At 37.2% G+C, this 24291-nt stretch overlaps 2 protein-coding genes across 2 annotated transcripts in view; one reads left to right on the plus strand and one right to left on the minus strand.

Moving 5' to 3' along the window:
- Nucleotides 1-24291, minus strand: part of LOC115215691 (tyrosine-protein phosphatase non-receptor type 4) — a 603270-nt gene that overhangs the window by 434797 nt on the left and 144182 nt on the right. The window contains exon 2 of the mRNA XM_029784972.2: nucleotides 22831-23218. The gene's annotated coding sequence lies outside the window, so the exon portion shown is untranslated. The remainder of the gene's footprint in view (nucleotides 1-22830; nucleotides 23219-24291) is intronic.
- Nucleotides 90-458, plus strand: LOC115215756. Its single transcript, XM_029785053.1, has one exon. It carries the CDS (start codon nucleotides 90-92, stop codon nucleotides 456-458), a length of 369 nt encoding a protein of 122 aa, XP_029640913.1.

Here is a 24291-nt window from a genome sequence, read left to right on the forward strand (position 1 = left end):
CATGGGAAACTGTGAAAAGTAGAGTGTAGGAAGAATACAGAAGTGGTACAAACACGAAACCAGAAGATGTCACTGAGAACAACGAATATATGATCTTGTTGGATTTTAGAATCCAGTGTGATTTCCTAATTGATGCTCAGAAACCAGACATTGTTGTAGCAGATAAAAGGGAAAAGGAAACTAAGATCTTAGATATTGCTATACCTGGGGATGCATGTAGAGGCGACAAAGAGCTGAAAAGGGTGGAAAAATACAAGTTACTAAAAGTTAAAATTGTAAGAATGTGGGCAATGAGGAGAGTAACTGTTACCCCGGTAGTTATAGGGGCACTCAGAGTACTAAGAACCAAGTTCAAGAAATATGCCAGAGAAACTGGAATAGACATGAGGGTAGAGCATGCCCAAAATACTGCTCTATTAAGGACAGCTAGGATTTTGAGATTGGTAATTGAGTGTTGAGTATCTTCCACGAAACTTAATACTTAAGTACCAAGTCTTATTATTTGTGGAAAGAGACCTTTAGAGACCTCTGACAATAGGATGTTGTCTGCTCACACAGAATTAACCAGGCCAAGAGCTCTGAGAAGTAAAATATAATAATAATAATAATAATAATAATAGTAAGAGCACTCAGAGAGTGCAAACCTCTGCCAATGCAACAACAATGACCTCTCAACAATTAAGTGGAGATGATTTTTAAAATGAGAATATTGGAAATAAAATCCTTCAATGAATATCATGAGACTTTTTGCTTTTCTCTTCTCTTAAATTCTGGTCTGCATTTAGTAATCCTGTTATTTTAGATCAATGTATAGAATTATGTATATGTGTATGTATACTGTAAAGTGTTAAAATGTATGTATAATCTCCTAATATAATAATGTGCATTGTCTTTTTATATATTTGTATGTGTGTATATATATATCATCATCATCGTTTAATGTCCGCTTTCCATGCTAGCCAGATCAGACTCCAGTCTGATCTGGCATAGTTTCTACAGCTGGATGCCCTTCCTAACGCCAACCACTCCGAGAGTGTAGTGGGTGCTTTCAATGTACCACCGACACAGAAGCCAGGGGAGATTGGCAGCGGCCATGATCGGCTGATGCTTTCAATGTGCCACCGACACAGAAGCCAGTCAAGGCGGCGCTGGCATCGGCCACATTCAGATGGTGCTTTTTATGTGCCACCGGCACAGGTATCACAACTACTATTTCCATTGATGTTTATTTCAATGTTCATGTACTTGACTCAATAGGTCTCCTCAAGCACAGCGGGTTGTTCTGAAATCCAAGGTACTTTGAATGGGCAGGGGCTATGCAGAACTGGTGCAGGAAGCAGCCTGGGTCTTTGCAGTCACGGCATATCTCCAGAGATCTCGGTCCTTCGCCATTGCCTCAGTGAGGCCCAATGCTCTGAGGTCATGCTTGACTACCTCATCCCTTGTCTTCCTGGGTCTACCTCTCCCCCTGATACCTTCAACTGTTTGGGAGTGGCACTTGTTCACACATCTCTCCTCATCCATCCACAGTACATGACCATACCATCACAAGCGTCACTCTTGCACGCCACATCTGATGCTTCTTACGTCCAGCATTTCTCTCAGAGTGCTTACACTCTGTCGTGAGTGCACACTGACATTACACATCCAGCGGATCATGCTAGCTTCATTTCTATCAAGTCTACGCATGTCCTCTGCAGTCACAGCCCATGTTTCACTACCGTGAAGCATGGCAGTTCGCACACATGCATCATACAGTCTACCTTTCACTCTGAGCGAGAGACCCTTTGTCGCCAGTAGGGGTAGGAGCTTTGTAAACTTTGCCCAGGCTATTCGTATTCTAGTGGTGACACTCTCTGAGCATCCACCTCCACTACTAACTTGGTCACCTAGGTAGCGGAAACTATCAACTACTTCTAGTTTCTTCCTCTGGAGTGTGATGGAATCTGTTTTCTGAGTATCTGTGGTGTCTATTGTCCCTGTGCATCTGCCGCACATGAAAGCTATCTTATCAGTTAATTTCCCTTTGATGTTGCTGCACCTCTTATGTGCCCATAGCTTACACTGGGTACATCTTATGGAGTTTCTGCCTACACCTTTTCTACAGATCGAGCAGGGCCACTTGCCCGAGGGTGTGTGTGATGAGTTCGCCTTTCTGCTTACTATAACTTTGGTCTTTGCTACATTTACTCTAAGGCCCATTGATTCTAACCCTTGCTTCCACACCCGAAATTTCTTTTCTAGTTCCGGTTGTGATTCTGCTATGAGAGCCAGGTCATCAGCATAGAGGAGCTCCCAGGGGCAACATGTTTTCAATTCCTCTGTTATTGCCTGGAGGACTATGATGAATAAAAGGGGACTGAGGGCTGAGTCTTGGTGCACACCTACTTCTACCCGGAATTCTTCACTATATTCGTTGTCAATCCTAACCTTGCTGACAGCCTCTCTGTATAGGGCCTGTACAGCCCTTATTAGCCATTCGTCAATCTCCAGTTTCCGCATCGACCACCAGATAAGGGATTGGGGGACCCTGTCAAAGGCTTTCTCCAAATCCACAAAAGCTATGTAGAGGGGTTTATCTTTAGCTAGGTACTTCTCCTGCAGTTGTCGGACCAGGAATATAGAATCAGTGGTGCTTCTACCCGGCACAAAACCGAACTGCATCTCATCTAAGTAAATTCTCTCCCTAATGAGATGGGTTATGACCCTCTCTGTGACCTTCATCACCTGATCCAACAGTTTAATACCCCTGTAGTTATTTCTATCTAGAGCATCACCTTGTAGCAGTTGACTATGGTGCTGCTACGCCAGTCATTGGGTATAACTCCATTATGAACTACCTGGTTTACTCGGATAGCTGGTCCCTCTACTGGGTCAACATTTGGCAGGCTCTCCTCCTCCCATTCATTCTCCACATTCAGCAGTCTTTCATAATGGCTTCTCCAAGCCTCTTTCTTTTCACCATCATTAAAAGCAAGTGCCCCATCATCCATGCGGACACATTTCTCTCCTGTAACATTACTATTTTCTCTCACACACTGTCTTGCAATCCGAAATACCTTAGGTCATCTGATTGATGCTGCAGCCCCAACCAGCAAAAAATTATCTCTGAAAACATAAAAAAAACTGAGCAAGTATAAGGACCTGGAGATTGAAATCAGAAGAATGTGGCATCTCAGGACAATAACATTACCTCCTATTATTGGGGCTTTTGGAATGACATCGAGTGGAGCAAATATGTATGTAGACCAAATCCCTGGCAGCCCCAAAAGCAAGCAAATAACAAAAGATCATACTTATGGCCACCTCATATATTCTATATGAATATCCCCCCCCCACCCGTAAATGCAACTTTACTCTCTGTTTTTTTTTCATCTCCTACAGACGTCAGTGTTTTCAATTGCATGATAGCACATCACCTGTCAGCATCTTTAGATGCAAAACCTTGTTGTCCCTTGACGTCCCTGGTTGAGGGCTGAGTGCAACTCATAGATAAAAGCAAAACCAAAACATGGGATGATGATGATGATGGCAGTTTCTAATTGTAGGCAAAAACAGCAGAAATTTTGAAAGAATGCATTAGTTGTTCCCATTAACTCTAGTACTTGACTAATACCTTACCCCCCACCCACCACCCACCCCATTCTCTGGCAGGAAGAAAAGCAAAGTTGATTCGAATTCAAGTCATTTTGTTTAATGTTTTAAAAACAGTAACAATTCCCCGCTCCGACATTGGCACAAAGTGATACATTTCAAGAAAGTGGCACAGTATTTTTAAAATTTTTCTAAATAGCCTCTGCTTTTTGACTGGTCTTTATTTCATCAACCTCAGAAATGTGAAAAGCAAACAGGATTAGTTGTCAAAATGTAAAGAAAGCTAACAAAGAAAAAAATGAAAAGCTGCAAGATAATTTGTCTGCCACCATTCACTGTTATGGTTTAATGAGACAGATTTTTAGTCTCGGTAGATGGGCACAAATTTCAGAGCATGGCAAGAGTTACTTCAATCAACTCCAGTACTTAATACTATAAACACTGCCAAGATAATGACAAGTTAATAAAACCCTACAAAATGGAACGTTTCACTGTCCTTGCCAGCCAATGCATTGATAAGGGATTCTCTTTCTGTTGCTGCGGCTCTTTTTGCAACAAAGACAAGCAACAAGAGTAGCAGCTACCCTTGCACTTGGCTCCATAATTGCTGCTGCTGCTGCTGTCATCTGTATTGCTGCAACAGTATCAGCAGCAGATGCAATCCTTCCTACCGGAAGCCAGTTTCTTTCTTACACACACGCATGCACACACACACACACACACACACACACACACACACACACACACACATTCAATTCTTTTTAAAGTAAACAAAACTATAAACAGTGGATGTTACCAGCATTCTGAAGATTAAATGGATAAGAAACATTTCCTTGGAAATATAAAACAGGAAAAAGAATTTCAGTTTGGTCAGCAACAACCCCTTAATGGAGATTTTATAAAGGTTTCCCACAAAACTAGAAAAAGGAAAAACTGATGAAGCAAGTCTACGGAGACTGGGAGAAGCTTGATCCTTGTGTCAATGGTGATGGTGATACTGATGAGAAAATTCGGCTGCTGTGTTTATATTAAATACTTCTGCTGATGCCAGGCACTGAAATGTGGCCAGTCTGGGACCAAGCAGAAATCAAATCTTGTTGGTTGTGTATAAAAATATTTTTATATATAAAAAGTACAAGTTCAAAGTTTTAGATTTCAATTGGTCACCAAGGTAACTGAAAATTCACAAAAGCACAAATCTTTTCTAGAAGATGATGAACTCATGCAACTATTTAATACTTTCTATAAAAGAAAAAATTTCTTTGAATTAAAAATTTTAATTCATTAATAATAAAGAATGCATAATTACTAGAAAAATAATTCAATTTTGTAAATTGAATATGAATAATAGATGTTTTCATTATTAATAGATATCAGGGCCGAAGGTTATGGTTATCGGATTGCAGTTAGCAGAGGTCAGTTTCTGTTAGGGACACCTCTATGCTTCTCTGTCTTTTGAAAGATGGCAGGGGGGGGGGGCATTGTTTTCCATTAACCTTATAACTGAGAATGGTTGCTCTGTGTTTTCCTTTTTTTGACAGCAGTTGACTTCTTAAAATAATATAGAATGATATAGTTGAATTAATAACTTTATTCAAAAGGATTAGAAGAGGTTTTAAATAATATTTGCATATTCTTGAAAACAAAAATAGCTATATTAATTTTCCCAGTAAAGTCTCTGCGCCTGAACAGTTAAAAAATTTTTCTATAGTGACATCATGAGACTAAAAAGGCAAAATAAAAAACCCAAAATCCTTTCTGATGTTTAGCTTCAGGCCCAAATGATATAAACTTCCATGATTTCTGAACCAGAAGAGGATAATTTAAAAAGGTAGGCTATGAATTGCAAAAGAGTGCAATAACTAGGAAGTGTATGAAGCCAGAGACAAACGGATAATTTGTTTTGAATCTTTGAAGATATGGAATCTGACATTCCATATCTGATATGGAATAATGGAGTAAAGACCAAAGGATAAAATGTGAGGAAAGAAAAGACGATTGAAGAACAAATGAATGTGAGGAAGTGAAAATCAGAAAATGAACAAGAAGAGAAAGAGGGCATATTAAAGAAAGAGTTACATTTAAATAATAAAACCAGAGCTTATGAATATGGTTTAATTGTCTTGATTAGTAAAATATCTCTGGTATGTTGCAGGTAGGAGAGCTAAGTAGAAGAAGAAGAAGAAGGAAAAGCTTGAAGTAGGTACAATTCAAAGAGGAAGGTAAATTCTTTTTTTTTTCTACTCTAGGCACAAGGCCCTAAAATTTTGGGGGAGGGGGGTACAGTTGATTAGATTGACCCCAGTATGCAACTGGTACTTAATTTATCAACCCCAAAAGGATGGAAGGTAAAGTCGATCTCAGCAGAATTTGAACTCAGAATATAAAGACAGATGAAATACCGCTAAGCAGTTCACCTGGCGTGCTAACGTTTCCCCCAGCTCACTACCTTATGAGGAGGAAGGTAAAATTACAGCCAATATTAATGGCACCAGCACCTCACAAGCAATTGTTGAAAGGAAATAGAGCAGAATGAATGACTTTCTTGTGAAGGCATGGACATATAATTCTTGCTTCTAAACAACATTCTTTGAGGGTACCTACATTAAAAGCACAAGGGGAAAATTTATCAGCACACAGGGGTCACTTCTTTCCAAATCCCAGTCAACATAATTCATGGGTAACAAACAGGAAGAAGACAAAGTATTTGACTGGAAGTTGTTTTGATAAAAAGGAAATGTTGTTGCGACTTTGTCAAGAACTTTAAAACTACTTTAAAAATAGGATTCAAACTGGCATGAAAGCTTATCCACACAAAGTACCTTCTAGAGAATATAAACATTGTTTTTTTTTACCCCTATTTGCTATGAAGTTGCCATTTACATAGGTGGGCAAAAATTCCAAAGAAGAAACAATTCTGCAGAAACATCTCACCTGAGGCCTAGAAACACATCTTGCATTTCAGAAAGTACAAGGTGGATCTAACTTTTGTGTCCAAAGATTTGACAGGAAGAAGGTGTAGAGATACGACTGCTAGGTCCATAGGTTAATGAGCAGATTCAATGGAATTCACCTTCATTATTTCTGCTAACTCATTCAATCAGTTAACAGTGGAGATATCAGCAAAAGATTGAGTCAGAACATTATCGAAGTTGAGAGTTTGAAAATATATTTCAGAAATGTTTTGAACAATGATGAGAATCCAGGGAATATTGGTCAAGATGATGGCATCTTGCCATCATCTTTTACAATATAAAAGCTAAGATATATATACACAAATACACTCCAGACATCAGAAGATTTGGTTGGTCTTCTGGTCCCTATCCCACAGGCATTGAAAAATGACTTCCAGCTCAACAACTGCAACAATGGCATCATGCTATCACAAGATCTGAAGAAAAATAAATAAACAAATAAAGCTACTAATCAAATCAATTTAATCACTTTTTTTTTTTTTGAAAACTCTGTAGAATGGTAGAAACAAGGTTTACCCCATGATTAACTATTACTTCAGATGATTAGCTAGTGGGGGAGAAGATCAGTGGAGATTCACCATATTTTCTCAAATGAAAAACCAATTTTTGCAATCCATAGGACTGCGAATCTTATAGTTCCTGATTTATATGGACTTGGAAACAAATAATCTCCTTGTTTCAAAGATAATAGATGTGTAAACGATACCCTCATCTTTTTCTGACGTATAAACATTTTTGAACGAGATAAATATATTAAAGAAATTGAGTCAAAATTGAGGCCAGTCAAAGAAGTAATTTTAATAAAGTGAACAGATTAATTTCTGCAAAGAAACCTGGAATTATTTCTTTAGATGCACCAAGAACTGGTAAAACCATTTCTCATTCTTAGTTAAGATTAAAAGCCACTAGAAAAATCCCCATTATTGCAGCCTTCTCCATTGGCATGTTTGCATCACTTCTGAGAGTTGGAAGATAAATTTTATATTCAAACTTCCTCTAAACCCAACATCCTCAAGTACATCCATGTAGAACATCACAAGGAATTCAAGAATGACACCTGTTCACAGAATTGTCAATTAATTGTATGGGATGAATGTACAGTAACAGCTGGGGCAAGGAAAATGTTGTTGTAAGGTCCCTTCAAAAAGTTTCTTGCTTGCTATTTGGGGGAAATTCCCATTTCATATGAGAACTTTAGAGTCCTTTTTGACTCCCGGTGAAGACTAATTTTGTTTTATATGTTGTTATTGTGCTATTTTATGTAATTCTTTTAACTCAAGTGAAATTGAGGATAAGAAGAGATTGTTGTCTTTGGTAATTATTATGAAATTTTGCAAGGCACTACAAACACAAACCCTAGCATTAAACTTTAGCCTTAAAAAGATAGTTTCAGTTGGTTGCCAAGGGAAAATATATAAACTGTCAAAAATAAATAAATTTGATTGGCTAAAATTGCTAAGAATTTCAGATTTTAATGGTTCATAACTTTTTTGTAAGTAATTTCTAAAGAGAACAAAAAGAAAGTTGTGAATTTTGTAATTCATCATCATCATTTAATATCCATTCTCCAAGCTGGCATGGATTGGATGGTTCGATAGGGGCTGGTAAGGCTGGAGAGCTGCTTGGGTTCCATTTGTCTGTTTTGGCACACTCTTCCTAATGCCAACCATTTTAGAGAGAGTACTGAGTACTTTACACATGACACTGACATGGACGCTTTTATGTGACACCAGCACAGGCACATTCACATGGCACTGACACAGGTACCTTCATGTGCCACTGGCGGAGGCACTTTTACATGTCACCAGCATGGGTATTTTTACACATTCCCGGTGCCTGCAAGACCACCAGAGTAAGATCTCTCAGCCGAGGATGAGATATAGAAGACATACCTGTCTGTATGGATGGCCATAATTGTACTCAGCTTCACATATCTTCTCAGGCACAGCAAACAGCCAGAAGTCTCAGTCTTTTGCCATCTCCTGAAACTCTTTTTTTACCACTTCAACCCACATCTTCCTGTGTCTACCCCTTCTGCATATGGGATATTGATGATGGACAGTGTGAGCGTGTGTTGGGGGGGGGGGGTTATCTTGAAGGCTGGGTCAGGGGCAGGGAGAAGGAGGAGGACATTTCTTTCAAACTGAAATTTCCAGAAAACCATTTTTTTCCCCCGGAATCATAATCTTTGTATTTTCTTTTAAACAGAATTTAAAAGAGAAAATATGAAAAATGTGAAAACAAAAATCAGGGTTATTGGAAAGGTTGGGAGTGGGGAGGTTGAAAGTTTGAAAAGCTGTTTCAAGAGCAAAATTGGGATCTCCTTTGTTGAAAATATAGAAATCAGAAGAAAAAGAAGGAAAAGAAAACAAAACGATGGGGTGAGGTGTGGGTGTGCATGAGACACACCCACCTCAACTTAGGATCAACAGCAATACCACCATTATTTTCACAATATGTAACAATAATATCAATAACATTACCACACCCAACAATAACAGCTGCAACAACAACAACAGCAGCAACAATCTGTTGAGTTTGATCATTTAGATGATGATGATGATGATGATGAAGGGGGGGAGTGGCTTTGAATACAACAGAAGCTTTCTTTGGTTATTAGGCTTGTAAGGGGCTGACTTTGGTACATTGTGGGTGTGTGGGGGGGATCTTCAATGTATGTATATGTGAGGAGGGGGATATGAGAGAGAGAGAGGGGTGGGGGAAGATTGTAATAAAATAAAGACAAAGTGTTTTTGTGTGTGTGACACAGAAAAACAAGTTAAAAGAGTAATTACGTGATTGCTTCTCTTTGTTAATTGATTCTAGTGTCAATTGTCCCAGAATCGCACTTGTTGTCATTTTTGATGAACTACCAAATTATGTGTGCGTCTGCATGAGAGTATGTATTTGTGAGTGTGTCATTTCATTTTTGTAATTGCTGCTTATGTCTGGAGGAAGGGACATTGCCCATGAACTTTGCAACCCTGCCGCCACCCGCAACTGGAAATATTCTGCTGCAGGTCAACACCTGCGGGAAAGAGATGGAGCAGGGGAGTGATGTAGTGAGGTGGAAGGAGTAGGTAGAGTGTGAGGCTGGGAAACACAACAAGGATGATGAGAAATGTGGAGGTACAGGTGGGCAAACGGTAACCAAGTAGATAAGCCAGCTTTGAAAAAAAGACAGCGAGAGAGGAGAAAGCATGGATGCAGTGGGCCAGAGGCTAGAAGTTGTCAGTTGTGAATTCACTTGAGCCTTGCAGTTGAGTCAGCAGTTGTTGGGATCTAAGATACTAAAGAAGGCCCAGTCTTTAAGGAACGTAGTCATGGCTATGTTTAAGATGTACTTTTACCAGGAGAAATATTTGACAGTCATGAAACCCAGCATTTGGAGGGACCATGGGTGGTAACCAAGTTGAGTGTAGAAGAGGCACAGTGTGGTGTGATGATGTTTTCAGGAGTTTTATCTGAATATTTTTTTGCTGCTAAAAAAAGAAAGTGACGTGGGTCCATCAGAGGATGCTCTCAAGGTTTCCATTCATGGAATCAATGTAGGTTTGGTGTGTGATGTACAGGCTGCATGTGGCTGATGCATGGTCAAGGAAGGTTGGAAAAGAATGACCAGCATAAAAGTGGAATTGTTGGATGAAGGGGTAAGGGAGTCATTGACGTCACCCTCATCATTGTTTAATGTCTGTTTTCCATGTTGGCATGGGTTGGACGATTTGACTGAGGTCTGGAGAGCCAGCAGCTGCACCAGGCTCCAAATCTGATCTAGCAATGTTTCTACAGCTGGGTGCCCTTCCTAATGCCAACCACTCCAAGAGTGTAGTGGGTGCTTTTTACATGCCCTATGTATAAAAGGTAAAGAGTCTGAGATAGACCTGAACTCTGGTAAACACCAGATTTGATTAAGAGTGGAGTAGAAAGAGCTGCAACATATAGTGCAACGGTGCAATCTAGTATGAAGCTATTGACCCAAGAGTTGAGAGCTGAGTGAAGTCTGGAGGCTGGAAGTTTAGAGAAAAGTTATGCATTCTGTAGATGGTGAAAGGTTTTAATGATGTCAAGAGAGACAATGGTGCTTTTACCAAACTCCTCTAAAGTGAGAACCCACTAAAGAAAGACATAAGAGAATGGGTCTTCAATGGATCTGGCTCTGTGGAAGTCATATTGGTGATCCCTTTGGAATGGGACAACTGAAGTATACTTTCCAAATAAGAGGGTATTTCTCCAGAGAGAGAAAGAGAGGAAGGGAGTATGGTGAGAAAGAAAAAAGGCCAAGTTCTGGGCTGTAGTGTTTGAGTGTAATGGAAACATTATCAAGGTTGGTGGCTTTGTTAGTTTGAAACAAATTAAGAGCTTTCCTCACACAGAATGTACTTATGTGAGATGGAAATGGAGTGGGGTTCAACTGCACATAGCTCAAAGTTGCACTTGGATGCAAACTGGGTATCTGTCTGTCTGTTTCTCTCTCGCTCTCTTTCTCTCTCTCTACACACACAGAAATAGAGAGAAAATGTGTGTGAGCTGATACACATACTTCTCTCAAAAATAGTAAAAATAAATAAAAACCTGATGGTTGTGGTTTGTAAAGCTGATCTAGTTTTCCTATCATATTAATAGTTCATCTCACCAAAATGACAAATATGTATATCTAGTTTCCACTTCATGCTTAAGTGATTAAATGTTAGGAAGGGCACAAGAGAAATTAAATGGAATTCACAGAATTGAAACAGCAGGGTATGGAGGGAGAGTTACATACTTTGGTGTACATCTAAGAAGATACAACCCACTAATGAGCTAAATATCTAAGGTGTGTGATTCTTTGGTACAGCTGACCCCTCCTAAATTGTGGTCAATTTGAGTAAATTAATCTCAAAGTATGCCATACCATCCTTATCTACTCTTTTTCTCTCAACTAAACAAGACTATTTCATAAAGACTGTTTCACGTAAACATGTAATAAATCAAACTGTGTATTCAATGTCTAGTTGGCATTACTTGATAACCAGTAAAATATCCATTAAACAATGATTATCCTGATTAAATTTCAGTGAATGAGAAGACTCAGTCATCTTTATATTCCAAAATATGTTTGAACTGAGAAATGCCGCCAAGTTACAAGTTGTGTCACAGCACAGCACTTACTTAAAATCTTGACACTAGGCTTTTCTCAGTGGGTTTTTGTTTAGAAGTGGTTTTTGTATTTCATAGCAGTCACTGTGGATTTTAAAATCATTGAGAGTTGTCGTGATTGCCACTGTTTTTCAAAGTCCAGTTTTTCAAAGCTCAAACAGATTTCCAATTTAATCTAAGTCCATTCATTTTAATTCTATGGCCCCTTGTCTGACAATTGAATCTGTAAACCTCCAAAGTCACTACATTAAATGCAATGTTTTTTCCCTACTTGAAACCTAAGAGTCTTAAAGTAGAAGAAAAAAGATGCTTTGACCTCCATGGTTTAGGGACTTAAACGGTGTGAAACTGGTTGCATTAAGATACTGAAAGCGGTTGACCAAAAGGTTAATCGCTTTGTCTAATGTGATTTATATTAACACAGAAAAGTTGTGATGTTCCTACATTTCCCAGGAGGATTTGCTATAAAATGATTATAGTGATGATGATCATGTTGATGTTATGATGACAAACTGATTGGCTTATTAATAAAAGCTGAAGGAAATTTAAGGGACAAAATGAGCAAAAAGTTTATCCGTTCCTCTTACATATGAAACGAAATATCTTCCCCATTTCATATTTGCATAAAACTAAAACTAAAACTAAAAGCAACAGACTTTTAAAATGAGAGGATTTTTTGCTGAAACATCAGCAACTTGCTCTGGAGAATCTCTGAAAAATGGGCCTTCAGTCTAGCTTTAAACTAAAGTGTTTAGGATTCAGTTGTAATTATGTGAAGTTATGGACAGTGGAGAGACTAAGAAGAAGAAGAAGAAGGAAAAAGTTTTATTTAGGAAGGAATGTAAAGTTATAATAGAGAGTCTCTAATAGTATTTATGAAGGACTTGCAGGATAGCAAAGTCCAAAGCTGGGATTCTTGTAAAAAGAGAAAATATCACAGTATTTAATACAAACATTATTTTTAAGCAATTCCATGGACAGCGTATATATCCGTGAAAGTGTCTGTTTGCCTATGAATGTGTGTATGCTTATGTGTTTATCTTAGCAAGCACAATCATGTGTATGTGTGTATATTATAGTTTTGAATAGGTATATATATATACATAAAAAGCACCAACCAAACGTGGTCGATGCCAGTGCCACCTGACTGGCTCCCATGCCAGTGGCACGTAAAAAGCACCCACTACATTCTCAGAGTGGTTGGCATTAGGAAGGACATCCAGCTGTAGAAACAGTGCCAGATCAGACTGGAGCCTGTTGCAGCCTCCTGGTTTGCCAGTCTTCAGTCAAACCATCCAGCCCATGCCAGCACAGAGAGCAGATGTTAAACGATGATGATTCACACACACACACACACACAATTCTGTAACTCCAATACTGATCTAGACAAAACAAATTCAGGGAGATTAACATCTCATATAATCTCACCCTTGGAACAAAATTTTGCTGCTTAAAATTTCTCAACAAACTCTCTAAAACACTTCAGACATTGCTGTCCCTAGGTTGTTGTTGATTATGTTGATTTCATTATTGTTGAGATGAGAGATGATTAGCAACGAGTGTATGGCAATGTATAACCAACTGAACAAGAGAGTGTAAGTTCAGATCTCATCACTGACATCTCATCATGTCCCTGGCGAACACACCTAACAGCCAAGTTACACATTGCCTAACGAATACAGTAACAAAGCTCTCCAGATGGACTGTACCTGGGATTTGAAGACTCAAATATATTCCACTGAGTCTGAAAATTATGGTCAAAGCCTAAATACCTATGAAATACTCAGCAGCTGATCCTGTAATATGCTGGGGAAAGTCCTTTCATTGACTGGTCAACTGAAATCCAGTGCAACATTCTAAAATTGATGACTGTTTCATTAACTTGCAAGCTATGGGCCTGGGCAAGGTACCAACAAACTATTCCAGTGTCTTCTTCCTTGAATCACTTAGAATAAAGTCTGTATTTTCACTGGGCTTTACTAGATGAATCACCTTTAGCAAATATATAGGTGTGAGCATTACTGTTTGTGCATCATCATTTCTATATATCATTCATCATCATCATCATCAGCAGCAGCAGCAACAAGACAGAATCATTTGCATGACAAGTAAAATGGCTGCTAGCATTTTATCTGTCTTTACATTCTCAGTTCAAATTCTGTTGAGATCAACTTTGCTTTTCATCCTTTCAGAGTTGATAAAATAAATACCAGTTGGGCACTGGGGTCAATGTAATCGAAAATGCTGGCTTTGTGCCAAAATTTGAAACTGTTGTTGTTGTTAATAATAATAATAATAATAATAATAATAATAATAATATCATTATTACTGAGGGAGAGAGCACTGCATACCATCAAAGTGACAATAGCATAAATATATAAAGCCCAATATTCCCATCATTGCTATCTGTCTGATAAAGGTATGCCAGGCACATACATTACAACAATATGTGCACAACATGGTGACCTCATATCAAGATAAACAGTATATAACCTTGCAGATGAGGCCCAGTTAGAATTTTCTTCAGGTCAAGTAGTCCATCCCACTCAATTATTACTGTTATTGAGTGAGAGAGCAGTGGATGCCATCAAAGTGACACTGGGATAAAATATACGAAGCCCAGTATACCCATCAAGACTACCCGTCTGATAAGGGTACACCAGGCACATGCATCACAGCCATATGTGCGCGACAAGGTGACCTCATATCAAGATAAACAGCGCATGACCTTGCAGGTGGGGCCCAGTTAGAATTTTCTTCAGGTCAAGTAGCCCATCCTGCTCAAAAGGTTCCTGAATAAGGGTTGTTTAAGGATGTTGAATGAAACACCCATGTTTCCAGAGGTGAATTATTCAAACCCCAAAGAATACCTCTCAACACATGGCTATGATGCTCCCCCACTACTTCTGCTCGTGATCAGAGATGCACATATCGCCAGCCACTAAGGGAGATGGTCAACTGGTTAAGGTCAAACAACTGACAAGCAAATCTGTGGTACTAAGCAGAATATTTGTTATAGCTCATCTTTTACACCAAGACAAAACAGTGTACATGATAACACTTCCAATCAGTTAAGATCAGAAGCCATGAGAGCTACTGCCTGGTACTGCATCAGGGCATCTTCTTATTATTATATGTATATCATCATGTGCTATTAGTTTGTATTATTACAGTAAAAGATCATTAAATAAGAAACTCTTATTCTTCTCCAAATTCTTGGATGTATTCTATTATAAGTTATACAGGTTTTGTTCTTTTACTCTGCCTTTTTTTTTGTTTTGTTTATCTCAAATTGGTGTGGATGATTATCCAATACAATTTACATAAAAAAATCTTAGTAGTTATTTCTTTCTGTATTGATCATTATTCAGACTTAGACAACAAAGAAATGTTCTTTTTCTCTGTGAAAAGCACACACTGATATCAAGTTGGATTGCTTTGAATAATTGTCACATATCCAAATGGTAGCAGAGTAAATTTAGAAACAAACACACCACGAACAACAGATAGTGTAGTAACCACAATCTCATTCTACCGTAACAAAAACAAAACCAAACAATGTGACAACTCTAAGAATCAAATAAGTTTATATTAATTTGAGCAATGTACAAAATAAATCTAATTGAGAACTGTAAACACATTTGAGATGGTTTCTTTACTACGAATGTACAAGACTTCTAAGGAAAACATTAGTTGATATAGATTAACATCTTGATCCAGACAAAAATCTAGTCCCATTCAATACTAGAAAAATTGGAGTTAAAATCTCTTTACTGTGATCTTTTCTTCTGTTCTTATGACCCCTTGTGTTTTTTCTCAATTTAAATGAAAGGTCTTTCTCTCTAGATGAGCAATTATGAAATAACTTACTAAAGACAATAAAACAATGATCAGACTCAGATAATTCTAGCCAGCCTTGCTTGAACGAATCTATGATAGAACAAACATACAGTCCATTTGACCACCTTCAGCTAGTCTTTGAGAGCTTTGAACAGCGTTAAATCTGTTGCAAGTTTACAAAACAGACCATATCCAATGGTTATCTTCTCAATCATGTTCTTTGCCAACTTACAAATATTTAGCCAGGGCATTAGTCGTACCAATCCCACCGGTATAGAAGGACCCAAAATGGTGATCAGCCCAACGTTTCTTACGTCTGTATTTCCAGCTGCAACTTTTAAATCTTTAATGTTGGACATGTCCAAGTATATACATTGCTTTCTTTTAAAGGTAGTGAGGAATTCCTTGAGTTAAATTTGGCTATTATACTGAACAGGGAGGACAATTCACTGAAAATATACACCCAACTCATAAAAAGAAAATTTGTGATTGTATTATTGATAGCAATTTAGGATTGGTCTAACACGAGAAGACAATATCAACGAAAGAAAGGGAAGGAGAAAATAATACAAGAGAAAGCAACTTTAAGAATATTAACAAAAGTAAAACTAATAACAAAATTCAAGTAGGTTTGGATATCTTCTCCTTTTTTTACCTTGGTTAATGTAGGGGTCCAGTAGGTGTTCAAATGAAATGCCTCAACATAACCTGCTGACCTGACTCTGCTGACAGGTAAGATTAGCAAGTCAATAGTGATAGGTAAATAGAATGCCTTTCCCACCACCTGAGATTCTTTCAGGTTATATGGAAAGAGGTGCAAGGTGAGGAGGGGGTTGTTATATTTGTAAATGTTTACAGAGTGTAGGAGATAACAATAAGATTTATAGGGAAAATATATATATATATATATATATATATATATATATATATACATATATATATATACATACATATATATAATCATACATACATATATAATATACATATATATATATACATACATATATATATATACGTACATATATATATATACATATATACATACATATATATAATCATACATATATATATACATACATATATATATACATACATATATATATACATACATACATATATACATACATACATACATATATACATACATACATATATATAATCATACATACATATATATAATCATACATATATATATATAATCATACATATATATATACATACATATATATATACATATATATATATATATATATACATCATCATCATCATCATTTAGCGTCCGTTTTCCATGCTAGCATGGGTTGGACGGTTCTACTGGGGTCTGTGAAGCCAGAAGGCTTCATCAGGCCCAGTCAAATCTGGCAGTGTTTCTACGGCTGGATGCCCTTCCTAACGCCAACCACTCCGTGAGTGTAGTGGGTGCTTTTTACGTGCCACCCGCACTGGTGCCAGACAGAGCTGGCAAACGGCCACGAACGGATGGTGCTTTTTATGTGCCACCGGCACGAGGGCCAGGCGAGGCTGGCAACGGACACGAAACGGGGCGGTGCTGGCAACGGTCGCGAAACGGAAAGTTCTCTTACATGCCACCGGCACTGGTAACACATCTGCAATTTCCATTGATCGATTTCCATTGATCGATTTCGATTCTGATCCTCACTTGCCTCAATGGGTCTTCACAAGCAGAGTTTCGACATGCCACCGGCACTGGTAGCACATCCGCAATTTCCATTGATCGATTTCGATTCTGATCCTCACTTGCCTCAACACGTCTTCACAAGTAGAGTTTTGTGTCCCAAGAAGGGAAGGTATGCATACGTAGGTTGGCTCCATCCCATGTAGAAGGCCACGGGTTGTGGACTCACTTGTCCTGCCGGGTCTTCTCTCGCACAGCACACTTCCAGAGGTCTCGGTCTCTAGTCATTTCCTCAGTGAGACCTAAAGTTCGAAGGTCGTGCTTCACCACCTCGTCCCAGGTTTTCCTGGGTCTGCCTCTTCCACAGGTTCCCTCAACCGCTAGGGTGTGGCACTTTTTCACACAACTATCTTCATCCATTCTCGCCACATGACCATACCAGCGCAAACGTCTCTCTTGCACACCACAACTGATGCTTCTTAGGTCCAGCTTTTCTCTCAAGGTACTTACACTCTGCCGAGTGTGAGTACCGGCATTACACATCCATCGGAGCATACTGGCTTCATTTCTAGCGAGCTTACGCATATCCTCAGCAGTCACGGCCCATGTTTCACTGCCATGTAGCATGGCTGTTCGTACACACGCATCATACAGTCTGCCTTTCACTCTGTGTGAGAGGCCTTTTGTCACCAGCAGAGGTAAGAGCTCTCTGAACTTTGCCCAAGCTATTCTTACTCTAGCAGTTACACTTTCAGCACACCCGCCCCCGCTGCTGACTTGGTCACCTAGGTAACGGAAACTATCAACTATTTCTAGTTTTTCTCCCTGGAAAGTGACGGAAGTTGGTCTCAGAGCATTTTCAGTGTTTATTGTTCCTGAGCATCTGCCACATACAAAAACCATCTTCCTAGTTAGCCTTCCTTTGACATTGCTGCATCTCTTATGTGTCCATAGCTTACACTTGGTGCATCTTATAGAGTTTCTACCTACACCTTTTCTACAGATCGAGCAGGGCCATCTACCTGAAGGTGTTTGTGATTTGTCTACCTTCCTACTGATTACGACTTTGGTTTTAGCTAGATTGACTCTGAGGCCCTTCGATTCTAATCCTTGTTTCCACACCTGAAACTTCTCCTCCAGTTCTGATAGCGACTCAGCAATTAGAGCAAGGTCATCAGCATAGAGGAGCTCCCAAGGGCATCCTGTCTTGAATTCCTCCGTTATTGCCTGGAGGACTATGATAAATAGGAGGGGGCTGAGTACTGAGCCTTGGTGGACCCCTACCTCTACCCGGAATTCTTCACTGTACTCATTTCCAACCCTCACCCTACTAGCGGCGTCCCTATACATGGCCCGCACAGCTCTCACTAACCATTCATCTATCCCTAGTTTTCTCATTGCCCACCAGATAAGGGATCGGGGGACCCTGTCGAAGGCTTTCTCCATGTCAACAAAAGCCAGGTACAGGGGCTTATCTTTGGCTAGGTATTTCTCCTGCAGCTGCCTTACCAGGAATATAGCATCAGTAGTACTTTTCCCTGGCACAAACCCAAACTGCATCTCATCTAAACTAACTCTCTCTCTAATTAGTTGGGCTATGACCCTCTCCGTAACCTTCATCACCTGGTCCAACAGCTTGATACCTCTGTAGTTATTTGTATCTAGGGCATCACCTTTACCTTTGTAGCAGTTGACTATTATACTGCTACACCAGTCATTGGGTATGACCCCTTTGTGTATCACCTGATTAACTATATGGGTGACTAGGCTATAGCCGACACTACCAGACATTTTGAGCATCTCTGCAGTGATTCCTGATGGGCCTGGGGCTTTCCCTGTCTTCATGCTTCTAATTGCCTTAGCTACCACAGAACTATCAACTCGGATAGCTGGTCCCTCTGTTGGGTCAACATTCGGCAGACTCTCTTTATCCCATTCATTTTCTTCATTCAGCAACCTTTCATAGTGGCATCTCCAAACCTCTCTCTTCGCATCCTCATTTAGCGCAAGTGAACCATCTTCCATGCGAACACACTTCTCTCCTACCACATCACGATTCTCTCTCACACACTGTCTTGCAACACGAAACACCTCCAGTCTTTGGTCCTCACGGCGCAGAACATTGGCAAATTTTTTCTTATCTGCTTCCCCTCTGGCTAAATAAACCTGTCTCCTAGCTTCTCTTTTGGCAGTCTGATACAATTCCCTGCTACCCCCATTTTTCCAGACCTTCCAAGCCTGTCTCTTTTCTCTAATAGCCCTGTCTACAATATTGTTCCACCACCACGTTATTCTAGGTCGAGAGGGGACTTTGCACCAGCCACAGATCTGGTCAGTGGCTCTCAGCAGGTTGTCTCTTAGAAACGTCCAGCTGTCTTCTACTCCCTGTGATGCTCTATCCCCTTCTACTTCGTCAGAGGCTTCAAGTAATATGTCCCTAAATCTCTGTCCATTTGCAGGATCTTTAAGCTTCCATATCCTTCTTCTCCATATTTGTCGTCTTCTGGTTGTCCTCCTAGTCCTGATCCTAAAGTCACTAACTACCAGTCTATGTTGTGGGGTACATTCTTCTATGTTGTGGGGTACATATATATAAAAGCTAAAAGCTAAAAAGCTAAAACTCTATTCTCTCCAACGTCGTCGTGAGCGCTACATCATCTGCATGATGTGGAAAATATTCCATCAGCATTGCCCAAATGATGTTGGCATCACCTTCAAGGTACATCCAAGGCTTGGGCACCGTGCCATCCGCCCAAAACAAAAATCGCACTCTCATCTCATAACAACAATACGGCACAATTATTTCACCTCAATTGGCCCCGCTCTCTTTAACATTACACCAAAACACATTAAAACAGAAACTGACCCTATAGGGTTCAAGAAGTCTTTGGACAGATTCCTTCAAGAAATCCCGGATAAACCCCCTACACCCGGATATGTCTCTGTAAACAATAACTCTCTACTTGAGTGGGCCATAGTGCCCAGATTCTGACTTGAAAGACTTCACCAGGTGGTGCTATTAAGTTAGACATGGCCTGGGCCAATAATGGCCGAAACCTATTAAAGTATCAAAGTATACATACATATATATATACATACATATATATATATACATACATATATATATACATACATATATATATACATACATATATATATATACATACATATATATATACATATATATATACATACATACATATATATACATACATATATATATATATACATATATACATACATATATACATATATATACATACATATATATACATATATACATACATATATACATATATATACATACATATATACATATATATACATACATATATACATATATATACATACATATATACATATATATACATATATACATACATATACATATATACATACATATATATATATACATACATATACATATATACATACATATATATATATACATACATATATATATATATATATATATATATATATATATATATACATATACATACATATATATATACATATACATACATATATATATACATATATACATACATATATACATATATATACATACATATATACATATATATATACATACATATATACATATATATACATACATATATCATATATATACATACATTATACATATATATACATACTATATACATACATATATACATACATATATATACATACTATATACATATATATATATACAATATATATATATACATATATATATATATACATATATATATATATATATATACATATATATATACATAATATATATATATACATATAATATATATATACGTAGAGGCGCAATGGCCTAGTGGTTAGGCAGCGGACTCGCGGTTCGCAGGATCGCGTTTTGATTCTCAGACTGGGCGTTGTGTGTGTTTATTGAGCGAAAACACCTAAAAGCTCTACGAGGCTCCGGCAGGGGGGGTGATCCCTGCTGTACTCTTTCACCACAATGGCGGTGCCCCAGCATGGCCACAGCTCAAGAGCTGAAACTGGAAAAACAAAAACAAAAACAAAAACAAATATATACATACATATATATATATCATACATATTATATATACATATATATATATATATACATATATATATATACATATATATATATATATACATATATATATATACATATATATATATACATATATATATACATCATATATATATATATACATATATATATACATATATATATATATACATATATATTACAATCATATTATCATATTATATACCATATATAATATATATCACATAGATATATACATATATAATATACACATATATATATTATACACATATATATATATACACATATAGATATATATACATATATATATAATATATACAATATATATATATACATATATTATATTATACCTATATATATATATACATATATATATATACACATATATATATATACACATTATATATATACACATATATATATATACACATATATATATATACACATATATATATATACACATATTATATATACACATAATATATATATACATATATATACATATATATATATATACATATATATATATATACATATATATATATATACATATATATATACATATATATATATATACATATATATATATATACATATATATTATATATACATATATATATATATACATATATATATACATATATATATATTCCATATATATATATTATACATATATATATATATCACCTATATATAATATATATACAGATATATATATACATATATATATATATACATATCATATATATACATATAATATATATATATAATATATATATATATATATATATACCTATACATATTATATATATATATATATATATATATTTCAGCAGCAGAATAAAATTCATGAAATTCACACCATTTGCAACGACACTTAGCACTGTCAAGGTGAAAGCAGATTCTTTCACAAAGTTAGAAGACAGCAATGATAGGACAAGATGAACCCTGCTCAAGAAACTGTGCAACTGAGCCTTCTAAAACCCCTAAAAATCCCAGGGAGCAAGATGAGAGAGAAGAATCTTAATTTCTATCATCCCAGCACCCCATATCAAGAATAAGATGCCACCAAACTTTAGAAATAAGGAAGTCATGCTGCTCCATATTGACATTTTACTGAATCTTTCTCATAATATAAACAATGGTTTTTTTTTCCTTTAAACCACTGAAAGAAAAGGACACAATTAATTAAACCAACTCCCTTTTTTATATGACTTATTTTAATAACACTAGAAATATGAAAACATGAATTTCTGCAAGATTTGAACTCAGAAATGGTAGAGATCAAACTAGAGTGATTTATTGAGTTGGTCACGCATTACAATAACAACAGGATGGAAGGGTTGATAAAAATACCCCTAGTACCTGACTTGTATCTGTTTCTATTAGCTCAGGAGAAATGGAAGACAAAGTTTTCTGGGGTGGGGTTTGAACTTGAGCCAAAGAAATTATGACATTCCATAAATAGCTATCAAATCTTCTTGCCCCAGTTCTGTCTCTCTCTCTCTCTCTCTCTCTCTCTCTCTCTCACCACACACACACACACACACAAACAAATGGTATTTAAAATACAAAAATGCATCAGTACATACCTTAGTGTTAAAAGCAAATAGTTCCAAGTCCCATAGCTTTTTTACAGCTAAGCAACTAAATTGCTTCCTTGCTTGCTTGCTAGGCAGATAGGTAGGTAGATAAAAAGGTTGGTAAATAGGTAAGTGTCCAATCCAACAAGATGATACAACACCACAGCCACCGCCACTGGTGACAACAGCAGCAAAAGTAAAGGGTTCCACTGGCCCCACAAACACAAGCGGGGCCACAGGCACAAGTACAAATATCCTTCTTGGTTTCAAACTGGCCGTTTTGACCTAGATTTCGCTTACAGCACATATCCAACACATTGTGACAGGGTTACCGCTAAGGTAAGGTGGTTGATGATGATGATACAGTCTGGGTGGGGTTTAAATCTCCAGTACCTTCCTGAAATAATAATAATAATAATAATAGAAACAACAACAACTAAATAAACTGAGAAACAGGTAAATCAATCAATTTACACATTCAGGATGATAAATGAAGCAATATACACACATAAATACATTAATATACATACATGAAAATATACATACAACTAGTTTGACATATATACAAGTAAATATAATCAAAATAGGGAGAAAAAGCAACAACCCCAGTCACAAATATGTCTATACATGTATGATATATATATATATATATATATATATATATATATATATCATATGTTTTTATGAACTTTAGGAAGGCCATAAAAAAGGCTAGGCCTGCATTTGAAATTGGTGATATAGTCCTTTTCTTTTTCTGTGAGCCCTTGACCGTGTTGGAGTATGAGGGTGGTGAGGTTTTTGATTGTTTTTTGTTGTTTATAGTTGGTGATTACCTCATAGAAAGTGTTGTTGTTTAGCATGGAAAGCACTAGGTGTTTATAAAACTCCGTGTCCATAAGGACCACAGAACTCCCTTTGTCGGCGTCTTTGATGGTAAGGCTTTTGTCCTGTTGTAAGTCACATAGGTTTTTCCATTCCTCCCTATTGAAGTTGGACTTTACCTTGGTTTTGTCTGGAGTAAAGGGGAGACTCTGGATGTGTTTGGGAAAATCGTCCAGTGCTTCACAGGAACTGGATAATTCCTACCCCATTTCCTGTTTTGACACTCTTTTACCAAACACCTTAAACTAAGCACTACCTTTAAGCACATGGATCTTAATCCTCCAAAGAAATTTTTCCAAGAACTATCATTGAACTCTAAAAGCATAAAAACTCTACAATGTATTGGTATACTTATTTATTAATTTTTGTAAATGTTTATTATTATTTTTTTAAAAAAAACATTGTAAATTTCTTTTTTCCCCTTCCTCAATTTTAAAAAAATTTCTTTTCTCCTTTCAAATCTTGAAACTTTGCTTTGCAATGAAAACTGGTTAGATTTTTATTATTTTTAAATTTTCCATACACCCATTTTTGTTAAAATTTACTTCCAATTTAGCATTCTGCCTTATTATAATTTTCCTCTCCTTA

The sequence above is a fragment of the Octopus sinensis genome, linkage group LG9 (genome assembly GCF_006345805.1).
Source record: "Octopus sinensis linkage group LG9, ASM634580v1, whole genome shotgun sequence".
In the NCBI taxonomy this organism is placed as follows: Eukaryota; Metazoa; Mollusca; class Cephalopoda; order Octopoda; family Octopodidae; genus Octopus; species Octopus sinensis.

What these genes read in the sequence shown, in the direction of transcription:
- LOC115215756 (XM_029785053.1), top strand. Translation starts at nt 90, where the DNA reads ATGATCTTGTTGGATTTTAGAATCCAGTGTGATTTCCTAATTGATGCT.